This window comes from Mastomys coucha, unplaced genomic scaffold (assembly GCF_008632895.1).
Source record: "Mastomys coucha isolate ucsf_1 unplaced genomic scaffold, UCSF_Mcou_1 pScaffold16, whole genome shotgun sequence".
NCBI classification, from domain to species: Eukaryota; Metazoa; Chordata; class Mammalia; order Rodentia; family Muridae; genus Mastomys; species Mastomys coucha.
In genome coordinates, this window is record NW_022196898.1 from 54225067 (window position 1) to 54251387 (window position 26321).

At 40.3% G+C, this 26321-nt stretch overlaps 1 protein-coding gene across 1 annotated transcript in view; it reads left to right on the forward strand.

The window, feature by feature from the left end:
- LOC116093261 (chitinase-like protein 3) overlaps window positions 1-8532 on the forward strand; it is a 20710-nt gene extending 12178 nt beyond the window's left edge. The window contains 7 exon segments of the mRNA XM_031374639.1: window positions 1020-1185; window positions 4662-4792; window positions 6244-6367; window positions 6633-6818; window positions 7592-7711; window positions 7794-7941; window positions 8444-8532. Coding sequence (XP_031230499.1) covers window positions 1020-1185; window positions 4662-4792; window positions 6244-6367; window positions 6633-6818; window positions 7592-7711; window positions 7794-7941; window positions 8444-8532 — 964 coding nt within the window.
- Window positions 8533-26321: the final 17789 nt, after the last annotated feature.

Genomic DNA, 26321 nt, shown 5'->3' on the forward strand with positions numbered 1-26321 from the left:
GTGACTCTTGGGGTCTGTGTCTCCCTGCTGACTGTTCCCGGCTTAGGAACTCACCGGAGAGAAGATCTAGTCCTATTTTTTAGTGTAAAGAAAGGTATGGCAATACGAGCTTAGTGCATTACTTCACATTCAGGAAAATAAGAGTATACATTGGGTAAATAGGATAGTCCAAATGTATTTCAGTAGGAGTTCCAATTAAATGGAACATATATTTGGATATCACGAGTTTTAATTTGTCTAGGTATTCTGGATATCATCTTCCTAGTGTTAGTTACCTCACACAAAGAGCTGTTTCTTAAAGTATTTAAATCCTCCAGGTCAAAGGAGGATCATGTATTGCTTCTTTCTACCTGTTCACGAACTGAATTGAGGGCTCCTCATGTAGAAAAAAACATTCTTTGAGTTAATGTGAACTAGAGTGTGCCTTGAGGCAGTATGTGATTGATCAGCCAGGTCGGAAAGGGCCAACATGTTAGTAGCTAAGGCAACACAAGGAAACAAAGTTGATGCTGAAGTGTCATTCTGCCGGGTGGTTTGAATGCAAGGAAGGCTGAGCACAAAGAAGGCAGCCTTGGTGAAGAACACAAAATCTGATGTTTTGGAATCTGAAATTAGCTACGGAGATTCTTCTTCTAATGTGGTAATTTCACATAAATAATCTTTTGTAACCCACACAGTCGTCTCGCCAGCAAGAAGACACGCGGACACTAGGTTCCTTCTGCAGCAACGTTTTATTGTCCTCATCCAGAGGAAAAAAATGGTCGAGCCAATAATCCGCACTGCTTATATACACCACAGTGCAGCGTGTCTGCCCACAGCGCGGAGTGTCTGCCCATGATTGGCTGTTCGGTCATTACCTACGTAACGCCCCAGAATGGGCCGTGACTTTTCACTCTACGCACATGCGCAAACAGTTGTTTACTAGGAGTTGACAGTGGAAGTAGGCACCATCTTGCCATGGCGAATGTCTCTCCAGCTTCCCCGCTCCCCACAGTCTTTTTTATTTTGGTCTCTCTCAGGTTCAGTGTCATGGTCTCTACTGCTCAGAACCATCAGATGTTCATTCAGTCAGTCATCAAATTTCTGCGTGACCATGAATTTGATGGGCTGAATCTGGACTGGCTGTATCCTGGGTCTTGTGGAAGTCCACCTAAGGACAAGCATCTCTTCACTGTCCTAGTGAAGGTGGGGCAATCCTCAAGTGGCTTTTGTCCAAGAGATTGAAACTCTCTTCTTTCTAGGATGAATTGGTTTCTTCTAGCAGAAACCAATCTTGACTTTAGAATTATGTGATGTTAGTATTGTACAGTTCCTCAAATACCACTCATTATACAACAAACATAAGTAATACTACATGCAAGTCTAGAACCATCATATATCTTCTTGTGTGTATATGATATGAAGTCCAGAATCATTAATATATTTTCATTATAGACAAAGAACTAATGTAGAGAAAAGGCTTTCATACATTTACATCTAAGGGCCACTTAGATAGACTATCATATGTAATTTTATTGTTTCTGTACATATTTAAAATCTGATAACAATTGTGTCAGAATTTCTAATGTTTCTGAATATTATTTGCTCAATGGTAGTTAAAGGGCATAGGCTTAATCAGAAGCTTTTGCATGAAATTTTATAAAACTAAGACAGAACACTGTTACATAGGCAATAATTGAAGCCCATCTTGATAACAGACATAGAAAGGTCAAGAGCATTCAAAAGAAACTCAAACATGTGAGTAATCGACTCTGGATGAAGACGGATCAGAAAGAGCTTGAGAGTGAGAATAATACTTGAATTCAGTATGAAAATAAGACTGTTGTTTAAAATGTAAGTAAGCATGAGTTTGTCACAATGAAGAAATGGAGATTAATGAGCAAATCTTGTTGTGAGACAGGTAAATGTATATATATATATGCCAAGTTTCAGAATATTGGTTGCTTTATAGATAGAGTCAGATTTGTAATTCACTTAGAAGAACATAAGATACTTTGAAGGGTTGTATGTAGTGGACCAATATGGCAAAATTCTTTTTGAATGGGTTTTGGTATATTAACTAAAAATAATTAGAGTGTGAATCCAATGATTCGGTGAGAAGCTGTTAAGGTAGATTAGGAGATATGTTATCAGAGACAAACAATAGTTTTATAAAAAAAAAAAGGGCATAAACAGAGAACTTAAAATTTAATGATAACCAGGAGCCAATTTGTGTTAGTGTTGACAAAACCACACAGTTTTCAGAATAAAGGATGATATTAGAATATGCTACTTTCTTGAAAATAAAATAGAATAATAGTTGATTTGGAGTGAGAAGAACGGATTCTTTTTCCTGTGAAAATAGTGAACATGAGGTGTGTGCATGAAAACAATGTATTGAATGAAAGATGATATAAATTTTATGATTTAGACTTGAAAAACTGTACTGAAGTTATCAATAAGAATAGTAACAGCCAAGCAAATGTGAAAAGAATATATGGAGAAGTGTTTAAAACATTATTCCTTCTATTATATATATTCTATTACATATATACATACATATAACACATATATTCTATTATATATATGTTTGTTTGTGTGTGTGTATGATTGCTCTAACTCTGAACTACACAGCTAAACTCAGTAACAAATTATTTTAATTAACCATCTAATGACTAGATATTTACCCATTCTCTGAAAACTTTCAATATTAAGTACCCAGTCAATGATTGAAAGCTGATGTTCAATAGTTATGATATAAATAACATGTAAATAATAAAATGAATCAAAACATTTTGTGAAATTTATACCTTCCAGCCATTGTTTCTAGGTGATTTCATATCCCTAGAAAAATTAAAGCAACCATATGTCATTTGACACAATTAACATTTGGAGATACTTAACACATTTGGTTTTTGATTTATTTTATTAATTAATTTATTTTTAATACCCCCTGTTTTATTCCCTCCCCTGTGCACCCTCTGACTGTTCCACATCCATACCTCCTCCTCTCACATCTTTCTTCATGTGGATGTCTCCACCCCAACCCCACCTGACCTCTAAACTCCTTAGTTTTTCCAGTCTCTTGAAGGATAGGTGCATCATCTCTGAATGAACACAGACCTGGAAGTCCTCTACTGTTTGTGTGTTGGGGGCTGTATATCAGCTGGTGTATACTGCGTGGTTGGTGTTCCAGTATCTGGGAGATGTCAGGGTCCTTGTTAATTGAGACTGCTGGTCCTCCTCCAGGATCGCCCTTCTCCTTGAGTTCTTTCAGCTTTCCCTAATTTAACATGAGGGGTCATCTGCTTCTGTCCATTAGTTGGGTGCAAATATCTGCATCTGATTCTTTCAGCTACTTATTGGGTCTTTCAGAGGGCAGTCATGATAGGTCTGGTATTTTTTGTGAGGGCTCCATAGCCTCAGTACTAGTGTCAGGCCTTGGGATATTCCCTTGAGCTGGATCCCACTTTGTGCCTGTTTGGACCTTCTTTTCTTCAGGTTCCTCTCCATTTCCATCCCTGTAATTTCTTCAGACAGGAATAGTTATGGGTCATAGTCATGACTGTAGTATGGCAACCCCATCCCTCACTTGCTGTTCTGTCTTCCTGCTGGAGATGGGCTCTATAACTTCCCTCTCACTACTGTCCAGAATTTCATCTAAGGTGCCTCCCTTTGAGTCCTGAGAGCCTCTCATCTCTCAGGTCTCTGGTACATTCTGCAGGGTCGCACTAATCTTTTATCTCCCAAGATTGCCTGTTTCAATTCTTTCTGATGGTCCTTCTTCTTTTTTTTTTTAAGATTTATTTATTTATTTTATGTGTATGAGTACACTGTAGCTGTACAGATGGCCATGAGCCATCATGTGGCTGCTGGGAATTGAACTCAGGACCTCTGCTTGCTCCCGCCCAGCTTGCTCTTAACCCACTCGACCCAGCATAATACACTGTAGCTGTCTTCAGCTACACCAGAAGAGGGCGTCAGATCTCATCACGGATGGTTGTGAGCCACCATGTGGTTGCTGGGAACTGAACTCAGGACCTTTGGAAGAACAGTCAGTGCTCTTACCTGCTGATCACCAGATGTTTTCTGATCATTTGACTTTGTTCATACATGGTGAATTCTGGAGACGTTCTTTAGGAAAAAATATCTTGAACCATCCCCACCACACAAAAAATCCACACTGATGAGAGATCATACAAATATGAAGATGATATTAGAATTATACATAATTCTGGCTGAGTACACTGAGCATGGATTTCAACCTGTTATCCAGGTCTTACTACCCTTTTAACCCATCATTTCAGCATATCAATAGACAGAATGTGGTGCCTATGTGGGGCCATTGATTCAACAATAGTAGCAGCTTTCTACAGTTCTGCAAAAGGACACAGACCAATGCTGAAAGTCATTATCAGGGAGCCAAATTCAAGAGTATCTCTGAGAAGATATTGAAACCTGGATTCTGGCCATGACTGTTGGACTTTATAAAAATTTTGAATGTTTTCACATGCTAGTATGTCATATATTTAGTAATTTCATTTAATCTGAAATTATTAGGATATTAACAGAGAGTAAATCAAGATAAAACAAGAATATGTCCCAAGAAATTATTTTTGTAGTGTAAAAATATTTGGGGAAAAAAACTAAAATAAAATAGAAATATTGTATATTTTTTATAGGAAATGCATAAAGCTTTTGAGGATGAATCTAGAGAAACACAGATTAGAGAAACCAGGCTGTTAATCACTTCTACAGTATCTGGTATCATCTCAATCATTGAGTCAGGGTATAAAATTCCAGAATTGTCACAGTAAGTGGAAATACATTTTCAGAATTTCTTTGAGTGATTACACTGACAATATATCTTCCCTTGTCTTATTTGGTGCTCTAGTGTTCTAAGAATGGAGTATGTAAAGAGAGTGTTTGACTTCTCTTAGCACCAGAATTAATTGTATTTGAAATTTTAAATGAGTTTTTTATTTTTTAAATGTTTTATATTTTACTTGATGTATTTTGATCATCTTTTAAACTAATGTCTCCCTCCATTTCTTCCTTAAAATATACAACTTTTAACTCATTGAATTTAATGTTTCCAGTTTTGGGTTGTTTATATCTTCATGAGACACAGATCCAATCAGCTTTGTCTACGTGTACATGGTTGTGTTGTCACCCACAGCTTCACAGACACCTTTGCAAGAAAATTTGAGGTTTTTTGCTTCATCATTCTACAATTATCAATAGCTTCTTCACAATGTTTTTGCTTGGGATAAGTACTGACCCATCAATCCTTTATTTTTTTTTTCTGGCTTGATCCTGTGTTGATCTTGTACTTGTATTCCAGGATATGAGATATTGTTTCCAACAACTACCTGTTGTCCAGAAGTCAACTCATGACAGTAACCATCATATAAGTTCTTTTCATACTCATCTTTATGGTATTGATTGAGGCTGGAAGCTGAGGTTTTCTAATATGTCTGTTTCATTATTGAGGAATCAAAGTTACTTAGCTTTTGTACTTTAAACAAGAAGAAGTGTCTGCATGAATCACTACCAACTAAAATGAGAAAATTTTCTGTAACATGTAACATATATAATATGATGATCTACCTCTAAGTAAGACTACTGTTGTACTTTCTTTCCTATCAAACATCATCATAACGTATTTTTACATGATGTGTGCATGCTCCCAGTAAGAGAGTATGCATTGTCAAATTTAGGTTGACTTTTCTGTATAAAGTTAATATTTACCATATTCAATAGTAAGGTATTAGCATTAAGGTTCAGTGATCATCAAAGTCAAATGGCAACATGCTGGATTGTTTTGGGTATCTCTGATATATATGTGACCCTATAATTTGTCGGGGGGTGTTTCATACCAGTCTCTGACTCATTTGTTTAATACACTATGTCTTCTTGAAAAGTATTTTATATCCAGTTTTAGTTCCTCTGTTCAAACTTTGCTTTGTATTTTTATTTAGCTTACAAGATATTATATTGAAATGAGTATTCTTTGTATAATCTGTACTTTTCTCTAAACTACTCTCTTCTCTAAAGTCTCTACACTGACTTAAACACATTGAACATATAAATATAAGTATGTTCATTTCCAGAACCCTTTTATATAGATAAAATTAAAGTAGAAAATGGAAGTAGGTGAGGTAGAAAGTTTGATGTCTTAATGTGTTAGGAATGGTACAATGAAGGGCTTCTAGAAATTTGAGCAAAATGAATTATGATTCTTAGAATTTTCATTTTTTCCAGGTCCCTTGATTATATTCAGGTTATGACATATAGTCTTCACACCCCCGAAGACAGCTATGCTGGAGAAAACAGTCCCCTCTTCGCATCTTCATTTGACCATGACATCAGCCCCTACCTCAATGTGGTAAGATGCTGTAAAAATTCAAATGAAAATTTGATATGTTCTATGTCTTGAAAGATTCAAGTATACTGTTCACTTGCTGAGCTTCTGAAGACCTCTTAATCTCCTTAGAATATTTGAAAAACTATAAATTAGGGATATATTTTATAATCTTTATGCATCTTTTCATTAACATTATATAATTTGAACTTTCAGAACAGGCAACTCACCTAAGTAAGCCCAAATCACCAGCAGCTCTCACCCTACAACTAAACATCTTCTACTGCAGGATTACATCATGCCCTACTGGAAGAACAATGGTTGTGCTCCTGAGAAGCTCATTGTTGGATTTCCAACATATGGGCATACCTTCACTTTGAGCGACCCCTCTGACAATGGAATTGGTGCCCTTACCAGTAGTGCTGGCCCACCGGGGAGATTCACAAAAGAAGCAGGAATTTTGGCCTACTATGAAGTCAGTAATTTATTATATAATTGTGTGAAAATTGCTGGCCCAGTTCTTGTGCCCAGTACCTACATACCTTAACTTGAGTGAATGTATGAAATTATGTTATTTTTATTATATTTACATATAAATAATTCATAGCACTTTATGTAATACAAAATTTCTTCTTATACTAAATCATATTATTAAGTATATTTATGAGACTCTAGATACAGTACAAATAATTACCTATCATGTCATATAGGAACTTTGTAGATTCTGAAACATACTGCTATATAAGAATGACATATATGAATATGAAGATATCCATATCTTCACAATTCCCTTGTGTTCCAGTTTTGTTTGATGAGTTTTCCATTGTGTACTGTTGTTACAGTTACATATTAAAATGAAATTACTTATTGCAAGTACACGTTATGAATAGTACTCAGATCTATGGATCATCACTCCTAGAATCTCAACCTGAATGAGGCCTGGGAAGAAGATTATTAGTTTGTTGGATGTCTTATTTATAGTTCTTGACTCTGTCAGAATCGAAAAATAAAAGAGTAAGAGCTCAAGAAAGTTGAAGATAGATCACTTACTGAACCTGAGCTAAGGCCTGTATGTCATACTTATTAGGAGTAAAGAACATTGTCTCCATTTTCTTTAAGTGAAATAAATTTACTTAGGAAACAGAGTAACATCTCTAAAGGGGATATAAAGGAAGAAAAGCAAAGTTCACGTTATTTTTCTTTTTTAGTATTGATCTTCAAATATTTGAATCTGTTGAATGTTTAAAGATTTGCAGCCTCCTGGGGTGGGGAGCCACTGAGAAATGGAATACCAATCAGGAAGTGCCCTATGCTTTTAAGAACAGAGAGTGGGTTGGCTATTATAATGTCCAGAGCTTCCAGAAGAAGGTAAACTCAATCAATTAGATGTGCTGGGATCTTAGCACTGACTCACAGGTAACCATATGTCTCATGTTCACTTTTAAAATAGGCTCAGTGGCTCATGGAGAACAATTTTGGAGGTGCTATGATCTGGACCCTGGATATGGATGAATTCACTGGTACTTTCTGTAAACAAAACAGTAAAAAGTTTCCTTTGACTACAGTCTTTACAAATGCTTTCCAATTACATCCAGCAAGTAAGTGAGAGCAAGATTTTGTTGTTGATAGTGTCTTTCATCAACTCAAATATAGCCTTGACCAGCCCATCCTCAATGCCAGGAAGAATTGTTACACTTTATTTGTGGTAATATTCTAAGTTGAGAGACAGTTTCTCTTTTCTCCAATCTCTTTGAATCTAATAATTTATAATACACACTTATTTGAAACATCTATATTGTGTGTGTGGGTGGGATGTATTGAGGATTTTGTTTTTCTTAGAAATATAAATATGTTATGGAAACATGGTTTTGTTTTAATCTGGGGCTGTTTCAGATGTCTAGACTATGGTTTTCTTCATGTTTTGTCAGGAGTATGATTTTGCCAACTGCAGATACTTCAAGTCTTTAATGATGTTCATTAGGGTGTTAACCTGACCCTTTCGAGACAAACTTCAATAGTATTGCAATGAGTATATGACTCTATATATTCTCTCTGATGAAAGTGCATCCTGAGATTTTATCACACTTTGTTACTCACTAGCTACACAAGAAATAATGTTAGTGACAATGTTGGCAAAGGGAGTAAGTTTTATTGTCAATCCAACATTCTCTGGGGTAGGCACCGAATAATTGGAACTAATAAAAACTTGATTTGTGTGGTATGTTTCAGCCACACTACTTGGGTTCTTTTATTAAACCTCTTATCTAACATGAGAACATTTGAAGTTAATTTTATCTCCATTGCATTCCATCATGCTCATATTTCACTTCAGTTCTAGAATATTCTGCCTTCTCTCCAGGATCACCACTTTGTTCTTGTGCTTTATGTTTCTGGTAATAAGCACACTTACAATAAGGAGCTTTAGCCAATATTTGGACTTCATTTGTAAGAAAAATTCAAGTTCAGTAGCATTGCAATGGTGGCTTCTATGTGACTCTCCCATACTTCTGCTCCAGCCTGAATTGGGACACAACACCAGCACAACTCAGCTGCAACAGGAGTCTTCCCTTCAGCACCAGCTGTGATGCAGTCAGTATGGTCTTCACCTTTCAGCTTTCTGGAAGTTCTGAATTTTCTCCCATGCTTCTTCAAAGGTTTTCTTATTCTTGAGTAGCATTTAAAATAAAATCCACATTCAAAGCATTGCCATCCCAGGTGTTCAGTGTGTCATCTTGAGAAAATCATTTGTTCCTGTTTGATGCCATCTGATTATGGGCTGTATTTCTGAAAGTACCTGTTGAAGTAATGCCAGTTCTAATATTATTCCTGTATTCTCTTCTTGCTGCCTGCCGCAACAGAAACCAGGATTCTGAAAGAAAGGCAGATGTTGGGGTCCGGCCAGCAGAGCCCACACTATCATGGCTGGTCACGGACTGGAGATTATTGAGAACCTGTGGAAATAAGCGGGTAGGAGAGACAAAGAGACGACACCAAGAACACTTTATCAAGGTGTACTTTACTTTGGGTGCAGAGTGTTTTTATAGTAAGGCAAAAATGAAACCAACAACAATCAAACTTTTAACATAAACATGAGACCGGAGGAAGGGACTTCAAAGGCAATTCCGACAGAGGTGAGCTGGTTGTCAGCAGTCTTTGATCTCCGGCAGTCAGCATTTCACTCCACAGGTGAGCAGCCACAGTCCCGGGCCCGTGGCATTCTTTTGCTTTCGAAACTGTCCAGGCTGAGGGGAGGGAGTCCACATTTCACCCTCTCTCATTCAAAAAACAAATGCAGGATAAAGGTTGTGAGCTTGACACATTTGTATGGGAATCATCACAGTGCTTTGAGCTTCTCTCTCTGGCTCCATCCTCCCAGACTTATGACGTGTCTTTATCACAGACACAGACACTGGGCATGTGCCTATTCCTGGGCTGACCTCACCACCATAGAGACCGATACTTTCTGTACCACCCATCCATACAAAATGCCAAGACATGCCTTTTAACACCTGCAGAGTCTGGGAGCTGCTAAAATTTTCTGAAGGCAGCTAACGTAATCCTGGCCGGGCTGCTCAGATAGATGCTGAAGTTGGGACGTGGAGCTGGGGAAAGCTTCTGCTGAGTTGCAAGTCTTCCCTCCACTTGGGCTCTGGAGTCGGTTGCCCAGGGAACAGGTCACAATACCATGCAAATTAGTCCTTTGAAGACTCCGGTAGTTGAATTAACCTTTGAAATGCTGGGATCTCGGTGGTGTGCCAGTGACTTCGGGATGTCTTGTCGCTTGCTTTCAAAATGTAAACATTGTGTTGAAAGCCAAAACTCTCATGCTCTGGGTGAGCCACAGTTTGTTTTCTTCTGCTTTATCGGAAGTAAACAGATTTCCAAATCAAATGGGAAAAACACGTTCAAAACTGGCAGGAAAAAGCCTGTTAGCTTTAGAACAAAAGAAAACGAAAGAAAAAAGAAAAAAAAAACTTTCTGAACTTTCCTGCTAGGACAGCAGCTGCTCTGAATCTATCTGGCGTACCAATCTCTCTGGGAGCCACCTCGTCTTCTCCTCTTTTTGGGAATAAATGCAAACTGAGCCTCTGCCCCAAACCAACACAGGGTCTGGGCCATGCCATGCATTGGTGAGCAGGTCTCTCCAACGCACCATAGCATAAGAATTAATAGATTCAGGATGCCAATGTCGGTCTGCCACAGATCGACCTTTAACATTGGTCTGCAGAAAGTTCAAAATTAAAAGGACAAAGGCAAGATGCACCTATGGAGACCTCTGGGGGAAGAGGTTCCCTCCCTTGGTCTTGAAAAGCCAATTTTTAATCGTGCGATGAACATGTTCAACAATACCTTGTCCCATAGGGTTATATGGGATGCCGGTCTTATGAAAAATGCCAAAATCTTTGCAAAAAAAAGTAAAATTTTTAACAGTGTAAGAAGGCACATTGTCTGTTTTAACCGTTTTGGGCATACCCATAACACTGAATGCTTGTAAACAATGGTCAATAACATTTTTAGAGGCTTCTCCTTTTTGCAGGGAAGCAAATATAAATCCTGAACAAGTATCAATGCAGACATGTATATATTTAAGCTTTCCAAATTCTGCATAATGTGTTATATCCATTTGCCAGATACTATTAGGTGTAAGTCCTCTTGGGTTTACCCCCAAATGTGGAACTGGGGATAAAATGACACACTTAGGGCACTGTTTAACAATCATTCTTGCTTGTTCTCTGGAAATTCTATGTTTGAGCCTCAGAGTCTGGCTGGATAAATGGAAATTATCATGATCCCGTTTATTTAAGGCCACAGAATCTGAAACTAAAATATCTCCTATAAGAGCTCTGTCAATGAGGTCATTGCCTCTGGCTAATGGTCCTGGCAGGCCAGAATGAGCCCAAATATGACCAATATAGAATTGATTTTTATGTGCAATAATGGTATTTTGTAACTGAGCAAATAGAATTTCTGCTGGCGTGTCTAGCTTAAAACTGCCCACAGTTTCAACCAGTGGCAAACAATTGAAGATATATAAGCTGTCGGTGTATAAGTTAAATGCATCAGGCACAGCTTCAAAGACCTTTAAAACCGCAGTTAATTCAGCCAATTGAGTGGAGAGACCAGGAGTTTTTATAACCACCTGTCGATTATTAATGAGATATCCAGCTCTTTCTTTAGAAGTGCCATCAGTAAATACCACAAGGGCATTGTCTATTGGCTTCCAAGCTGTTACCTTTGGAAAAATTACTTCATGCACATTTATCCTGGGGATAATGATTATCTATAGTTCCCTGAAATCCAATTTGAGCAAGCAGCCAATTTGTACTATTATGTTTAAGCCAGGAGTCTTGCTCCAAAGTAAAGGGTTGAATGATAACATCTGACTCCTTGCCAAAATAAGTTAATTCTTGTTTACTACCAAGCATAATTATCTGGGCAACAGCTTCATAATATGGCACGATATTACATTTAGGAGACATCCTTGAATGGATCCACATAATAGGTGCCTTTTGCCACAACAATGCCGTAAGGGCATGACTAGTATTGAAAACTAATAAATGCAAAGGTAAAGAATAATCTATGTAAGTAATGATTTGATTCTCAATAGCCTTTTCTACCTGCTGTAAAGCAGATATCCCTTCTTTAGTTAAGGATCTAGGAGAATTCAGATCAGAATTACCTCTAAGAATATCAAATAAGGGCTTTAAGTCTCCTGTGGTAAGTTTTAGATAGGGACAAAACCAGTTAATGTCACCTAATAATTTTTGAAAATCATTTAAAGTTTTTAATTTGTCTCTACGTATAACTATTTTTTGAGGAATAACAGCTCGATCCATAAGTGTAAAACCTAAATAATTATATGGATCTTGAGTCTGCAACTTTTCTGGGGCAATTTGTAACCCCCTCTCATTAAAACCAATTTGTAAATCTTTATAACATGAAAATACATCTTGGGGAATTTTCCCAGCAATCAAGACATCATCTGTGTAATGGGCAATGTAAATCAGTGGCCATTTCTTCCTTATAGTTTCTATTACTTGTGCCACAAATTTCTGATATAACATAGGACTGTTTACCATCCCTTGAGGAAGAACAATCCACTCATACCTCTTCATATGTTTCTTAAAATTTACAGATGGAACACTGAAAGCAAATCTCTCACAATCCTCAGGGTGCAAACGAATTGCAAAAAAGCAATCTTTTAAATCCATAACTATTTTGTAAAATCCTTTTGGAATTGCCATGGGAGATGGCATTCCAGTCTGTAATGCTCCCATTACAATCATAGACTCATTAACCTTCCTTAAATCTTGCAACAATCTCCATTTACCTGATTTCTTCTTAATCACAAATATAGGCATGTTCCATGGGGAATTTGATTCCCTCAGGTGGCCTGCTTCCAATTGCTCCTGCACTAGCAACGAAGCTGCTTCTAGTTTCTCTTGAGACAAAGACCACTGATCAACCCACACAGGAGTATTATTAATCCACTTGATTTTATCTGCATGGGGCACAGGAAAGACAGTGGCCACTATGGAAAATGTGTCAAACCTTTCTCATCATTATAAGGCTTATGGCCTCTGTATGTTCTAATGTCCCATTTGGACTCTTGCCTATTAGCTAGCTCATTAGGGCTACATAATACCAGCCCCATCTGTGATAACAGATCTCTCCTCCACAGAATGACAGGGAGGTTAGGTAATATATGGTTGAAATTGTCCTGAATTACCTTTCTCATCCCTCCAGGTTAGCAGCTTAGAGCTTTGTTTTGGATTGTTAGCATATCCAATCCCTTGGAGGTGAGTAACAGACTCAGTCAGAGGCCAGGTTGGGGGCCAGTTCTGAGCTCTAATAACACTCACATCTGCTCCTGTGTCAACAAGCCCCTCAAAATATTTTCCTTCAATATTCAGTTTAAGATAAGGCCTATTATTTCTAATTGACTGTATCCAATAAATTTCAGGAGCACCAGAACAACTCTGTCCTGTCTCATTAGTAATAGCCTTAGGAGATATAGGATACATAGGAACCAAGATAAGTTGAGCAATCTTTTCATAGGCAGGTACAAAAATGATTCCACGTGGTGAAGATGCCACAATCTTTATTTCTCCTAGATAATTGCGGTCAATAGCACCTGCGTAAATTTGCAAACCATCTACAGCAACACTACCTTTGCCAATCACAAAACCCCAAGTCTCTGGAGGCAGTGGTCCATAGACTCCAGCAGACAGAATCTTAATTCCCATTTCTGGGGATAATACTGTGTGCCGTGTGGAGAATAATTCCACTCCTGCACGTCCTGGCATTGCTCTGAGGAGCTCAGGTAAAGATCTTCCTGACTTGGCAGTCCCTGGGTCCCATATACTGCCTTTTGGTTCCAGGGAGGGGTCTGGGGTGGGCCCCTGAATCCGTTTTTTGAATGAGTATTGCGTTGAGAATCCTTCTTAAATCTTTTCTCTTTGGCTCAATGTTTCCCTTTCTTGCTCTGATCACCCAGTCTCTGTCTAGTGCCTGCTTGCTGCCTCCCTGCACTTCCTGTCCTTTCTGGATATTCGCGCTTGAAATGGTTAAAGCTGCCACATTTGTAGCATTTCTTGCTATCCTGCTGGTATGCCAAGCCTTTTGGAACAAGTGCCTCTTGCACCACGGCTGCAACTGTTGAGCTTTGATTAAATGTAGGTCCTGTGGTCTCCTGCCCCTTTGCTCCGTTGCTGGTTCCAGAAGTGAAAGAAAGCCGTGACAGGCCCGGGCCTGAGACCACCTATTGTGGTGCGAAATGATGGCGGCAGCTACTGAGATCAAACACTGACAATGCAACTCGGAAGATCAAAAGAACTGAAACTCACAGACTGCCAGTTTCCGGTCTCATGTTGATGTGTAAAGTTTGTCGGACTTTCCTTTCAAGATCCTCCTCCGGTCTGGTGTTTATGATTATATTGGATTACCTCGTGTTTATGTTAGATGGGCTGCTTTCAGTTTCCACTGGGTCTCCTTCCTGAGTGTGGTTATTTAAACTCAGTGATCCTCTAAGTAAATGGACCTCTCGATACAGCTACCTGGTGTCCGTGTCTTCTCTCTCTCTCTCTTACCCGCTTGTGTTAACAGGTACTCAATAATTTCCAGTCCGAAAGCACCCAACGGAGTAAGGGACCACTGGCCGGACTCCTACAAATGGCCCCCGACATGGACCTTGGACGAGGGAAAAATTTATTGAGGGACCCCACCGCCAGATGTAGGATTTATCAGTGGTAATATAAACATGGATACAGAGATTTTTAGACAGCTCCTTAGAACTGGGGTAGGCTGCTTAAGAGTGAAGCCTTTTGCCCCTGGATAGAGGGCAAGATGGGTTAATTATCCTACTAGAAAATTAGGATAGGCACTTATAGTTTTAATAATGAGGCAGCCCCATCTGGGTTTCCAGATCTCTAACTTGGGGCTGGGTTGTAGTAATAAGCACTGAGAGCTCTCATTTTTGCTTAGTATGGTTGGTGAGGATATTCACCAGGTGTTGGCAGGGGTGATCCGTGGAGGGAATTGGCATGCCAGGGTTCATAGCCGGTAAGGCTGGGTTTTCGGCTATTGCCGAGGGATTTTGACTGTGGGACTCCAGGTTTGGAGGCAGTCATTCCCCTGAGTTAAACAGCTTGGGGCACAGAGCTGCAGGGGGTATATGTTTATGTGTATTTATGTTACATGTAAGTCTCGTATTATGGTGTGAGTGCGGAAGTCTTGTTTCCTGTCTAAGTTACATGTCGTGCTAGTGATGTGGCGGGCAGTTCGGAGGAGTGCAGCCTCTTGGCAGCAGCCAGGGCCACAGAGGAGTCACTCTATCGTTGCTTAGTGTGCGGGCAGCCAGTCTGCCTTAGCGGGCTGGTGGTGGCCAGGCGGGCCAGGGTCACATGGTCGGCGACTCTCTGGGTACAACTGCCTTCCGCTCCGCCCGCCTACAGCTCCCGGGACTCCGCAGAGCTAGGCGTGAGCTGGTTACCCTTCCTGAGGGCAGAGACAGCCTAAGTTCAGAGCTCACTATCCAGCGCTGCACTCCGGAGGCACTTGGCCAGGGCCGAGGGGGGTGGGCACTCCCAGAGATCAGAATCCGTGCCTGCCCGCAGGCCTTGGGCGGAGCTTTGGCTTCACCTTCCAGCTGCCTACGCCTCGGTCCAGCGACCGAGTGCCTAGCCTTTTTGACAGAGAACTTTGTTGGCATGGGCTTGTGGACCGTGCAGTTTCCCTAATTAGAACTTTAAGAAGCAGGGATCGACCTAACTGCAAGCGGCTAGCTAAAAAGTCTTAGAGGTGCAGGCCAGCCCTTAGGGAGTGGCGGAGACAATTTGCGGTCCTGCAGCTAGCCTACCCCTGGCTGGCTCGTGCAGACAGGCAGGGGTTGTGGAAGTCTGCCCTCTGACAACATCTCCCGAGCACCTTTGCGGCGGCTGCTATAATGCGCGTGCGCAGAACCCTGGAGCACAAATTCATTTCTGCAAAAGCACGTTTGCGATGACTAGGTACATCTAGTGGTTTATATATTTACTAGTTGGCGGTGTTCTGCTGATCAGGTCAGGCAGTGTAGACTAGGGACAAAAGACTTGCCGAGATTTCCTCGGTCAGGCAGTTCACTGGGCCGGTCAGTGTAGCTGCGTACTGCAAGCCGGCAGTCTGGGGCCTGGAGAGTGCCCCTCGGGGAGAGCACATTTTCTTTCCAACTGGCCGACTTTGTTTCTTCCCACTGAGTTAACAGCTCCCCAGAGGATTCCTAACCCTGGTTTCTCGGGAACTTTCCCCGATGAAACCTGAGGAGGAAGGAGGCACGCGATCTCTAGGGTCCCTAGGTGTACACTGGTGTGGCCAGGTTTGCCTGGGAGGCTGAAACCCTTGGCTTGATTTGTCCCTCTGCTGTTTCTAGAGCAGAGGTTATGAGGGGGAGATAATTTCATTCCAGGACTGAGAAAGCTCCTCAGAGCAAGGCCAGGATGCACAGGAGTGGAATTATTATCCACATGGCACACAGTATTTACCCCAGAAATGGGAATTAAGATTCTGTCCACTAGAAAGATTGCTCAGCTTATCTTGCCTGTTGCTTATGAGACAGGACAGAGTTGTTCTGGTGTGTCTGAATTTTATTAGATACAGTCTCCTTTTCTTACGCTGATTATTGAAGGAAAATGTTTTAAGAACGTATGTCAGGTAGCTCTAGTAGCTGGCTTATAGACAAAAGTACAAACAGGACATTGATTTACAGAGACCATAAGCTTTATTTATGAGACATTTTCCATAGCGGCCTGGGCCCCATGCAGATAATATCAAGTGGATTAATATTACTCCTCTGTATATAGAATCAGCTTCAGTGCTAGTGTGGGAACAGTTAGAAACAGGTCATCTGAAGAAATCAGATTATCCATGAAACACGCTTAGTTTGTGATTAGAAATTATCAGATAAATGAAGATTGTTATAGACTGAATGAAGATTTTTGATTCTTGACTTGATTGGGAACAGTACAGACTAGATTACCATCTCCTGTGGCTATTCCTAAGGATTTTACTATATAGTTATAGATTTATTGCCTTTATATTATAGGGGTTACCAATTGCCCCAGAGTAGGTGCAGAGACCTTTTGATAACCGTATATGATTTTCAAAAATTTTGGGTGATATTAATTGGCTTCGTCCCTATGTAAAACTTACCACAGGAGGCTAGATGCCCTTATTGATATTTTTAGAGGTAATTCTGATCCAATTTCTCCTAGATCCTTAATTAAGAAGAGATATCTGCTTTACAGCAGGTGGATAAGACTATTGAGGATCAATTCATTACTTACATAGATTATTTGTTACCTTTACATTGTTGTGGCAGTAAGAACCTATTTGTGGATCCATTCATAGATATCTCCGAAACAGAATATTGTGCCATGTGATTGAAGCTTTTGTACAGATAGTTATACTACTGTTAACGTTAACTTACTTTGGCAAAGAGCCAGATGTTATTTTCCCACCTTTTACCTTGGAGCTAGACTCCCCGGCCTTTGTACAGATTTAGCTACTTACTCAATCTTTAGATTAATAAAGTTTTTATATATTCTTGAAGTTATCTTTCCAAGGTAATGGCTTGGAAGGCAATATACAATGCCCTTGTGGTATTTACTGATGGCACATCTAGAAAGAACTAGTTATCTCATTAATGGTAAACAGGTAATTAAGTACTTCTGGTCTCTCTGCTAAATGGGCTGTTTTAATGGCTGTTTTATAGGACTTTGAAGCTGTGTCTGATACGTTTAAGTTATTCCGCAACAGCTTCTGTTTTGCACAGTTTTTAAGATAAACTGCCTACAAGACTTCTATTTAATCAGTTACCATAATATCATTCTTGCACGTAAAAATCAATTCTATATTGGTCATACTAGGGCTCATTCTGACCTGCCAGGACCTTTAGCCAGAGGCAATAACCATTGACAGAACCCTTATACAGACAGATTGTGGTTTCTGATCCTGTGGCCTTAATTAAACGAGACCATGATAAGTTTCCATTTGTCCAGCCAGACTCCGAGGTTCAAACATTTAATTTCCAGAGAACAAGCAAGAATGATCATTAAACGGTGCTCGAAATGTGTCATTTTTTCCCCAGTCCCACATTTGGGGATAGACCCTAGAGGGCTGGTATCTAATAGTATCTGGCATATAGATATGACACATTTTGCAAAATTTGGAAAGCTTAATTATATACCTGTCTACATTGTTACCTGTTCTGGATTTATTTTTGCTTCTCTACAAACAGGAGAAGCCTCTAAAAATGTTTTTGATCATTGTTTACAAGCTTTCAGTGCTATTGGTTTGCCCAAGGCTATTAAAACGGACAATGGGCCTTCTTACACTGGAAAAGATTTTTTTCCTTTTACTAAGATTTTGATTGTTGTATGTGCATTTCACACGATTAAAATTTTGCCTTTTTAGACCAAGGATGGAAATCTCTTCCCCCAGAGGTCTTCAAAGGTTTGCTTTTTGAGGCAGGGGCTTATGTATGTAGCCCATGCTGACCTCAAACTTACTTGGATGTCCTTACCTTCACCTTCAGAGTACAGACATGCACTGTCATGCCTGGTTTATTTTTCTAGCTATTTACAGTCTTGCTACGTAGTCCTGGGTAGTCTCAAACTCACTATCTTCCTGCCTTGGTCTCCTGAGTGCTGGAACTACAAACATCCAGCTCTTTGCTTAACTTTTGTAACAAAACTCCATTTGGAAAACCTGCTTAGGAATCTTTTCATTTTAAATTTTTCTTCAGACCTACGTTAAAAGTAGGCCTGCGGCAGAACAGCTTTGGCTCCATGAAGCCCAGTTGCTCAGTCTACATTTTTTCCCAGAGAGAGGAGGAAACGTCAGATTGATTCTGAGGTTTAGCAACTGCAATAAGCTCAGAAAGCCTTTTCCTTTTTCCCTTTTTGTCTCGTTCTCTTTTATTCTAGGCTGACAGGTTTTTCCTGCCAGTTTTGAATGAGTTTTCATTTTTTCCTTTTGCTTTCGTTTTCATTTGTTCTAAAAGCTGACAGACCTTTTTCTGCCAGTTTGGAACGTGTCTTTTCCTGTTTGATTCAGAAATCTGCTTTCCCCTGGCAAAGCAGAGGCTGATAGACTCGGCTCACCCTGAGCAAAGGCTCGTTCAAGTCTTTGTTTACGTTTTCAGCAGACAGGCAACACCCAAGGGCGCCTGGTTTCCACTAAGTTTCCAGCTTTTCAAAGTGAATTCAACTGCCAGAGGCTTCAAAGAACTGATTTACATTGTCCCGAGAACGTTTCCTGGCAACCGACTCGGAGTCCTGGCTCACAGCTGCATTGTGTCCTGCCCCCTAGATCCAGCACCTGGCTGACAGAGTTACGTCGGCTGGTTTCTGAAAATATGATCAGCTTTCGAACTGTGGGTTTTGCGGACTCGACTTGACATTTTGCATGGAAGGATGGTGCAGAAGATGGCACTTCCTCTGGCTGGGATGTTTCCCTAGGCAAGCACATGGTCATAAGCTGTCTGTGTTACAGATAGATCCTGGCCTGGTTTTCCAAGGTGCAGAAAGTGCCTGAGGGAGCGGAGTCAGAGAGTGCATTATGCACCGGTTGTGTTTCCCATGCATATGTGTCGAGAATTGTCCCATTTCCCTGCATCGTTTTTAACGAGAGAGGGTGATATGTGGTCTCCTGCCTTTCTGCTCCGTGGCTGGTTCTGAAAGCAAAAGAAAGCCACGTCAGGCCCGGGGCTGAGACCACCCACTGTGGCGTGCAGCCCCTGAGATCAAACACGGACAATGCAGCTCTGAAGATCAAAAGAAATGAAACTCAGCCTGCTTCTGCCAGAACTCCATTTGAAGTGTTGTTGTGTATACAGACTGGTGTGCTTTTTCCTGCTATCACGTCTATGCTAAAAAACAAGATTGTTTTGGTTTCGATCCTGCCTGTTGCCATTTAAAGCCAGTTTTCTCAAGTAAAGACACACACCTTGATAAAGCTACCTGGCATCCATGTCTTTCTTTCTCTGTTACCCGCTTGTGTTCACAGGTACTCAGTAATTTCCAGTCTGAGAGCACCCAACGGAGTGAGGGTCTGCCGGCCGGACTCCTACAAGGTCCCATGTTGACACAGAAACGAATATAACCAGAGATATCCATCTGACTTTGTGTGGCAGTAAAATAGCTCTGCATGTTGTATTAGCATTTTCAAAGGCCAATTGCGTAATAAGTGGCCCCTCTGCATAAGAGCTTCCCAGCATTCTGCTAGCTGCCTCCTGTAGCCTGGCCAGGAAATTCTGAAAAGTCTCTTCTGGAATCTGCTACACACCCGTCAGGTTTGCATTACCTTCCCCTTTTGCGGGTAGTTTAATCCAAGTGCTTCGAGCTGCGGTAGCAATCTGATTAAGCACTCCAATGGGGTAATCTATCTGCTGAGTACTCCCCTCAAATGGGCCTTCCCCAACAAGCATTTCAAGAGTCCAATCTGGATTATCCATCTGGACATTCTGCATGGCAATTTTTCTGCTATGTTCCTGCCATTCAGAATTACATAACAAGTAATCACCAGATGACAGCACTGCTTTGCAAAGTGCTTTCCACTCCTGAGGTGTTAAACCATAGTCTATGACATTACCAATTAAGGCTTGGGGGAACGGAGAGCTGGGACCATATTTTTCCACAGCCCCTTTTAATTCCTTTATGAACTTAACATCAAAAACTTGGTAATATCTATGCATATTGTCATTCTGACCTCTGCACTCCACAGCCAGATAAGCCAGCAATCCTGAATTGTCCTGCCCAAAGCCTTGGGCTTTGGGAAACACTTCCTCTTCTGCTCTCAGACAGCTGTCTTTCTCTCTGCCTGCCTGAAATTTAATTCCCCTAATTTCATCAATTAACTCTCCTATCTTGGTCTCGAGTTCAGTTCTTCCTGGACGAGACCCAATTTGAAAATGTTCCCTAGTCTGGGAGGGTGCAATCTTATTGTATATATGCTGCCTTCTATTACAAAACACACTGCAGCAAGTTTGGTTCTTGCAGAAGTTTGGGTCTCCTCGGCCACCATACTGACTGAATCAGTAGAGCTTTGACTACTAGAGTCAGAAAAAGGTTGACTCTCCTCGCTATCTGTAGAGCTGGAATTGGAAAAATCTTGACCTTCCTTGGCTGCCATAGAGTAAGACTCAGCCTGTGAACCGTAACCTGTCAGTTCTGATACCGTAAGGATGATGTACCTGCCTGAAAAATCTCCCTTCCACTCAGCTTTCTCATTTTCATTCATAATGTCCATAACCATCCCCCAAAGGCAGAGGGGGAATCCATCTACTTTATTTTTTACGAGTGCCTTTCCTATTTTCTCCCAGGATTTCTTATCTATCCTGCTCATGCCCTCTAGCCAAGGGCAGAAAACTTCAACCAGTTCTGATAGTTCTCTTAATGCATATAATTTCACCCTTACCCCTTTAGTCTCAAGAAGCCTGCCCACGTTCCGGGAAGTCGTCTTAGAAATATATGCACCCATGCTTCTTCTGCCACTGATAAATCCCCCTAGGTCCCTTAAGGTATTGGGCGAATACCTTTTTTCCTGCCTAGAATTCCCGTAGCCTTACATGGATTCCTGGTCAGTGCTAACCAAACTTCTTACTGTAGAAATGACTACAATCATTTGGATCCTTTCTTCCTTAATTAACCAGACCTCTGCATCTGGTGGTGGGGTCCCTCAATTAATTTTTCACACGTCCAAGGTCCACGTGGGCGCCATATGTGGGGGTCCGGCCAGTGGAGCCCACACTATCGTGGGTGGTCTTGGACTGGAGATTATTGAGAACCTGTGGAAATAAGCGGGTGGGAGAGACAAAGAGACGACACCAAGAAAACTTTATCAAGGTGTACTTTACTTTGGGTATAGAGTGTTTTTATATTAAGGCAAAAATGAAACCAACAACAATCAAACTTTTAACATAAACATGAGACCGGAGGAAGGGACTTCAAAGGCAATTCCGAAAGAGGTGAGCTGGTTGTCAGCAGTCTTTGATCTCCAGCAGTCAGTGTTTTGCTCCACAGGTGAGCAGTCACAGTCCCAGGCCTGTGGCATTCTTTTGCTTTCGAAACTGTCCGGGCTGAGGGGAGGGAGTCCACAGGCAGGGGCCTGGAAAATTGGGGAGATCAGATGGTGAGAGAAATAATGTGACTGAGTCAATTGATTCTGGTCAAGGCCCAATGTGTATTTCAAAGTCTAAGAATATATAGGCAGGGAAAAACTCATCCCGCGGTAAGTCAGGATCTTGTGGCCAAATTCACATCTTGTTGTTCTGTCTGGAAGGCAGGTGTAGCAGCTCAGCAGGGCATGGCTCCTAGCAGGAACTTCAGTAGAGTCAGAGAAGTGGCAGAACATGGCTTTGTTTATCTCAAGAACTCCACCCAAGTGGGCTAGCTGCTTTGAGTCAAGGGCAAGAACTGGTTCAGCTCGCTTGAGGCTGGGGGAAGTCACATTCTTTCTACACAAATACTTCTGCATGAGAGAGGAGACTGTGAGAAGGCAAAACTTGATATTTCATACATGTTCAATATGCAGGAAGAAATTTGTGTATGACACTGACCATCCTCCAAAAGTTGCCTCACTGAATCCAGTATTCCAGTTGATTCCAGTATTTTCATTTCTGCTTTATGAAGTCTCAATATTGTTTGGGCAATACTTCTGGTATTGTAGTTTTGGAATATCTGGAATGACTCCTTATGAGGTTTCTTCTCCTTTTTGAAGTTGAGGAAAGTCTTTCCTAAGATGCCTCATATAATGAAACCAGTTTTGATCATCATCTACTGTTCCCTCATCACCTAACTTGACAGTTATATGGCATTTTCTTGTCAAATACTGTAGGCATTTCATACATGTCATTGTAGTCAAGTAGATATATACTTTACCATATTGACCTTTGGATGAAGTTCAAATCCATCAGTAATATAATATTATTATTTAAGCACTACCACCATCCAATTCCACAAGTATCTCTGTATCACAGAACCTAAATTCTCCTTAAAAATAACTAAATCTCATACTTCTACATATAAGTTCTGATATCTGCCTGTCTATTTTTATTAATGTGATTTTTTTCTTGTTCTAAGAATCTCATATTGGATTTTTAGAGCATACAATTTTTCATTTTGTGAATTAGAATTGTCAAATGGGATAATGTTTCTAAGGTTCTTCCATGTTTTATCACTTGTCAGAATATCCATTTTTTGTTTTTTGTTTTTTTCTTTTTTAACTTGAATAGTTTCTTTATTTACAGTTCAAATGATTTCCCCTTCTAGGTCTCCTCTTGACAACACTCTATCCCATTCACCCTCCCCATGCCTCTATTTCAGTGCTCCTCAATCCACCCACCCACTAGTGCCTTCCCCCAGGCATTCCCCTATACTGGGGCATCAAACACCCTCAGGGCTAAGGTCCCCTCCTCCCATTGACATCCAACAATGTCATCCTCTGCCACATATGCAGCCAGAGCCATGGGTTCCTCCGTGTATACTCTTTGGTTGGTGGTCCTGTCCTAGGGAGCTCCAGTGGGATCTGGCAAGTTGACACTGTTGTTTCCCCCATGGGGATGCAAACCCCCTCAGCTCCTTCAGTCCCTTCTGTAACTCTTCCATCAGGTGCTCAGTCAGGTTGGTTGTGAGCATCAGCCTCTATATTTTTCAGTCTCTGGCAGAGCCTCTCAGGAGACAGTAATATCAGGCTCCTGTCAGCAAGTACTTCCTGGCATCTGAAATAGTATCAAGGTTTGTGGACTGAATATTGGATCCCCAGGTAGGGTATTCTCTGGATGGCCTTATCTTCAGTGATCTTTGACAAGAAGCTAAAACCATCCAGTGAAAAAAAATACAGCATTTTCACAATTGGTGCTGGTTAAACTGGCAATTAGCATGTACAAAAATGCAAATAGATCCATTCTCATCTCCTTGTAAAAAGCTCAAGACCAAGTGGATCAAAGGCCTCCACATAAAACCAGATGTACTGAAACTAACAGAAAAGAAAGTGGGGAAGAACCTCAAGGACATGAGCAAATGGGAAATTTTCCTGAAGTGAATACCAATAGCTTATGTTCTAAGATAAAGTGTTGATAAATGGGGCTTCATAAAATTACAAAGCATTTGTAGGGCAAAGGACACTATCAATAGGACCAAAAGGCAACCAACAGATTGAGAAAAGATCTTTATCAACAGATAGATGGACAAGACACAATATATAAAAACAACTCAAGAAGTTAGACTCCAGAAAGTAAATACCCTGTTAAAAATTGGAGAACAGCTAAGTTGGGACCAGCCAGGAGGCATAGGCTGCAGAAGCTGTGGAACAGGCACACCTCCTGGGTGTAGATGGAGGCAGGAAGGACCCTGTTCCAGCTGCTCTGCTGCTTCTGCAGCCTGTGCCTCCTGGCTGGTCCCAACTTAACTGTTAGCATTACAGACTATAAGAGAACACAAATGCCATCCTAGGCTACTATACCCAGCAAAACTCTTAATTACCAGAGGTGGATAAAACAAGGTATTCCATGATAAAACCAAATTTACACAATATCTTTCCACAAATCCAGCCCTTCAAAGGATAATAAATGGAAAGCTCCAACCCAAGTAGTGAACCTACATCCTAGAAAAAGCAAGAAAGTAATCCTTCAACAAAACTAAAAAAGATAGCCACCTGAACAGAATTTGAACTCTGAAAACAAAAATAACAGGAAGCAACAATTACTTTTTCTTAATATCTATTAATATCAATGGACTCAATTCCCCAATAAAAAGACATAGACTATTAGACTGGTTATATAAACAGGACCAAACATCCTGTTGCATACAGGAAACCCACCACAGTGACAGAGACAGACACTACTACCTCAGAGTAAAAGGCTGGAAAATAACTTTCCAAGCAAATGGTCCCAAGAAATAAGCTGGAGTAGCCATTCTAATATCGAATAAAATTTCAACATAAAGTGATCAAAAAAGATAAGGAGGGACACTTCATACTCATCAAAGGTATGATCTACCAAGATGAACTCTCAATTTTGAGTCTTTATGGTCCAAATACAAAGGCATCTGCATTCATAAAAGAAGCTTTACTAAAGCTCAAAACACATATTGCACCACACACAATAACAGTAGGAAACTTCAACACCTCACTCTCTGCAATGGATGGATCATGGAAACAGAAACTAAACAGAGATACAGTGAAACTAACAGAAGTTATGAAACAGAAGGATTTAACAGATATCTATAGAACATTTTAACTTAAAACAAAAGGATATACCTTCTTCTCAGTACCTCATAGTACCTTCTTCAATGTCGACCATATATAATCGGTCACAAAAGAGGCCTCAACTGATACGAGAAGATTGAAATAATTCTGTGAAGCCTATCAGATCACCATGGACTATGGCTGGTCCTCAATAACAACATAAAAATTAGAAAGCCCACATACATGTGAAAGTTTAACAGCACTCTATTCAATGATAACTTGGTCAAGGAAGAAAGAAAGAAAGAAATTAAAGACATTTTATAGTTTAATGAAAATGAAGCCACAACATACCCAAACTTATGGGACACAATGAAAGCAGTCCTAAGAAGAATACTCATAGCTCTGAGTGCCTCCAAAAATAAACTGGAAAGGACATACACCAGCAATTTGACAGCACATCTGAAAGCTCTAGAACAAAAAGAAGCAAATTCACCCAAGAGTAGTAGACAGCAGGAAGTAATCAAACTCAGGGCTGAAACCAACTAAGTGAAAAGAAAAAGAACTATACAAAGAATCAACTAAATCAGGACCTGGTTCCTTGAGAAAGTCAACAAAATAGACAAATCCTTAACCAGACTAACTAGAAGGTACATACAGAGTATCTCAATTAACAAAATCAGAAATGAAAAGGGAGACATAACAATAGAAACTGAGGAAATCCAAAAAATCATGAGATCCTACTACAAAATCTTATACTCAACAAAACTGGAAAACATGGATGAAAGGGACAATTCTCTAGACACCAGGTACTTAAGCTAAATCAAGAGCAGGTAAAGGATCTAAAGAGTCCCATGTCCCCTATAGAAATAGAAACAGTCATTAATAGTCTTCTAACCAAAAAAAGCCCAGGACCAGATGGATTTAGTGCAGAGTTTTATCAGACCTTCAAAGATGACCTAATACCAATACTCCTCAAACTATTCCACAAAATAGAAACAATAGGTACTCTACCCAATTCGTTCTATGAAGCCACAATTACTCTGATACCTAGGCCACACAATGGCCTAACAAAGAAAGAAAACTTCAGACCAATTTCCTTTATGAATATCAATGCAAAAATACTCAACAAAATTCTTGAAAACTGAATCCAAGAACACATTTAAAGGATCATCCATTATGACAAAGTAGCCTTCATCCCAGGATGCAGAGATAGCTCAATGTACACAAATCCATCAACGTATTCTACTTTGTAAACAAA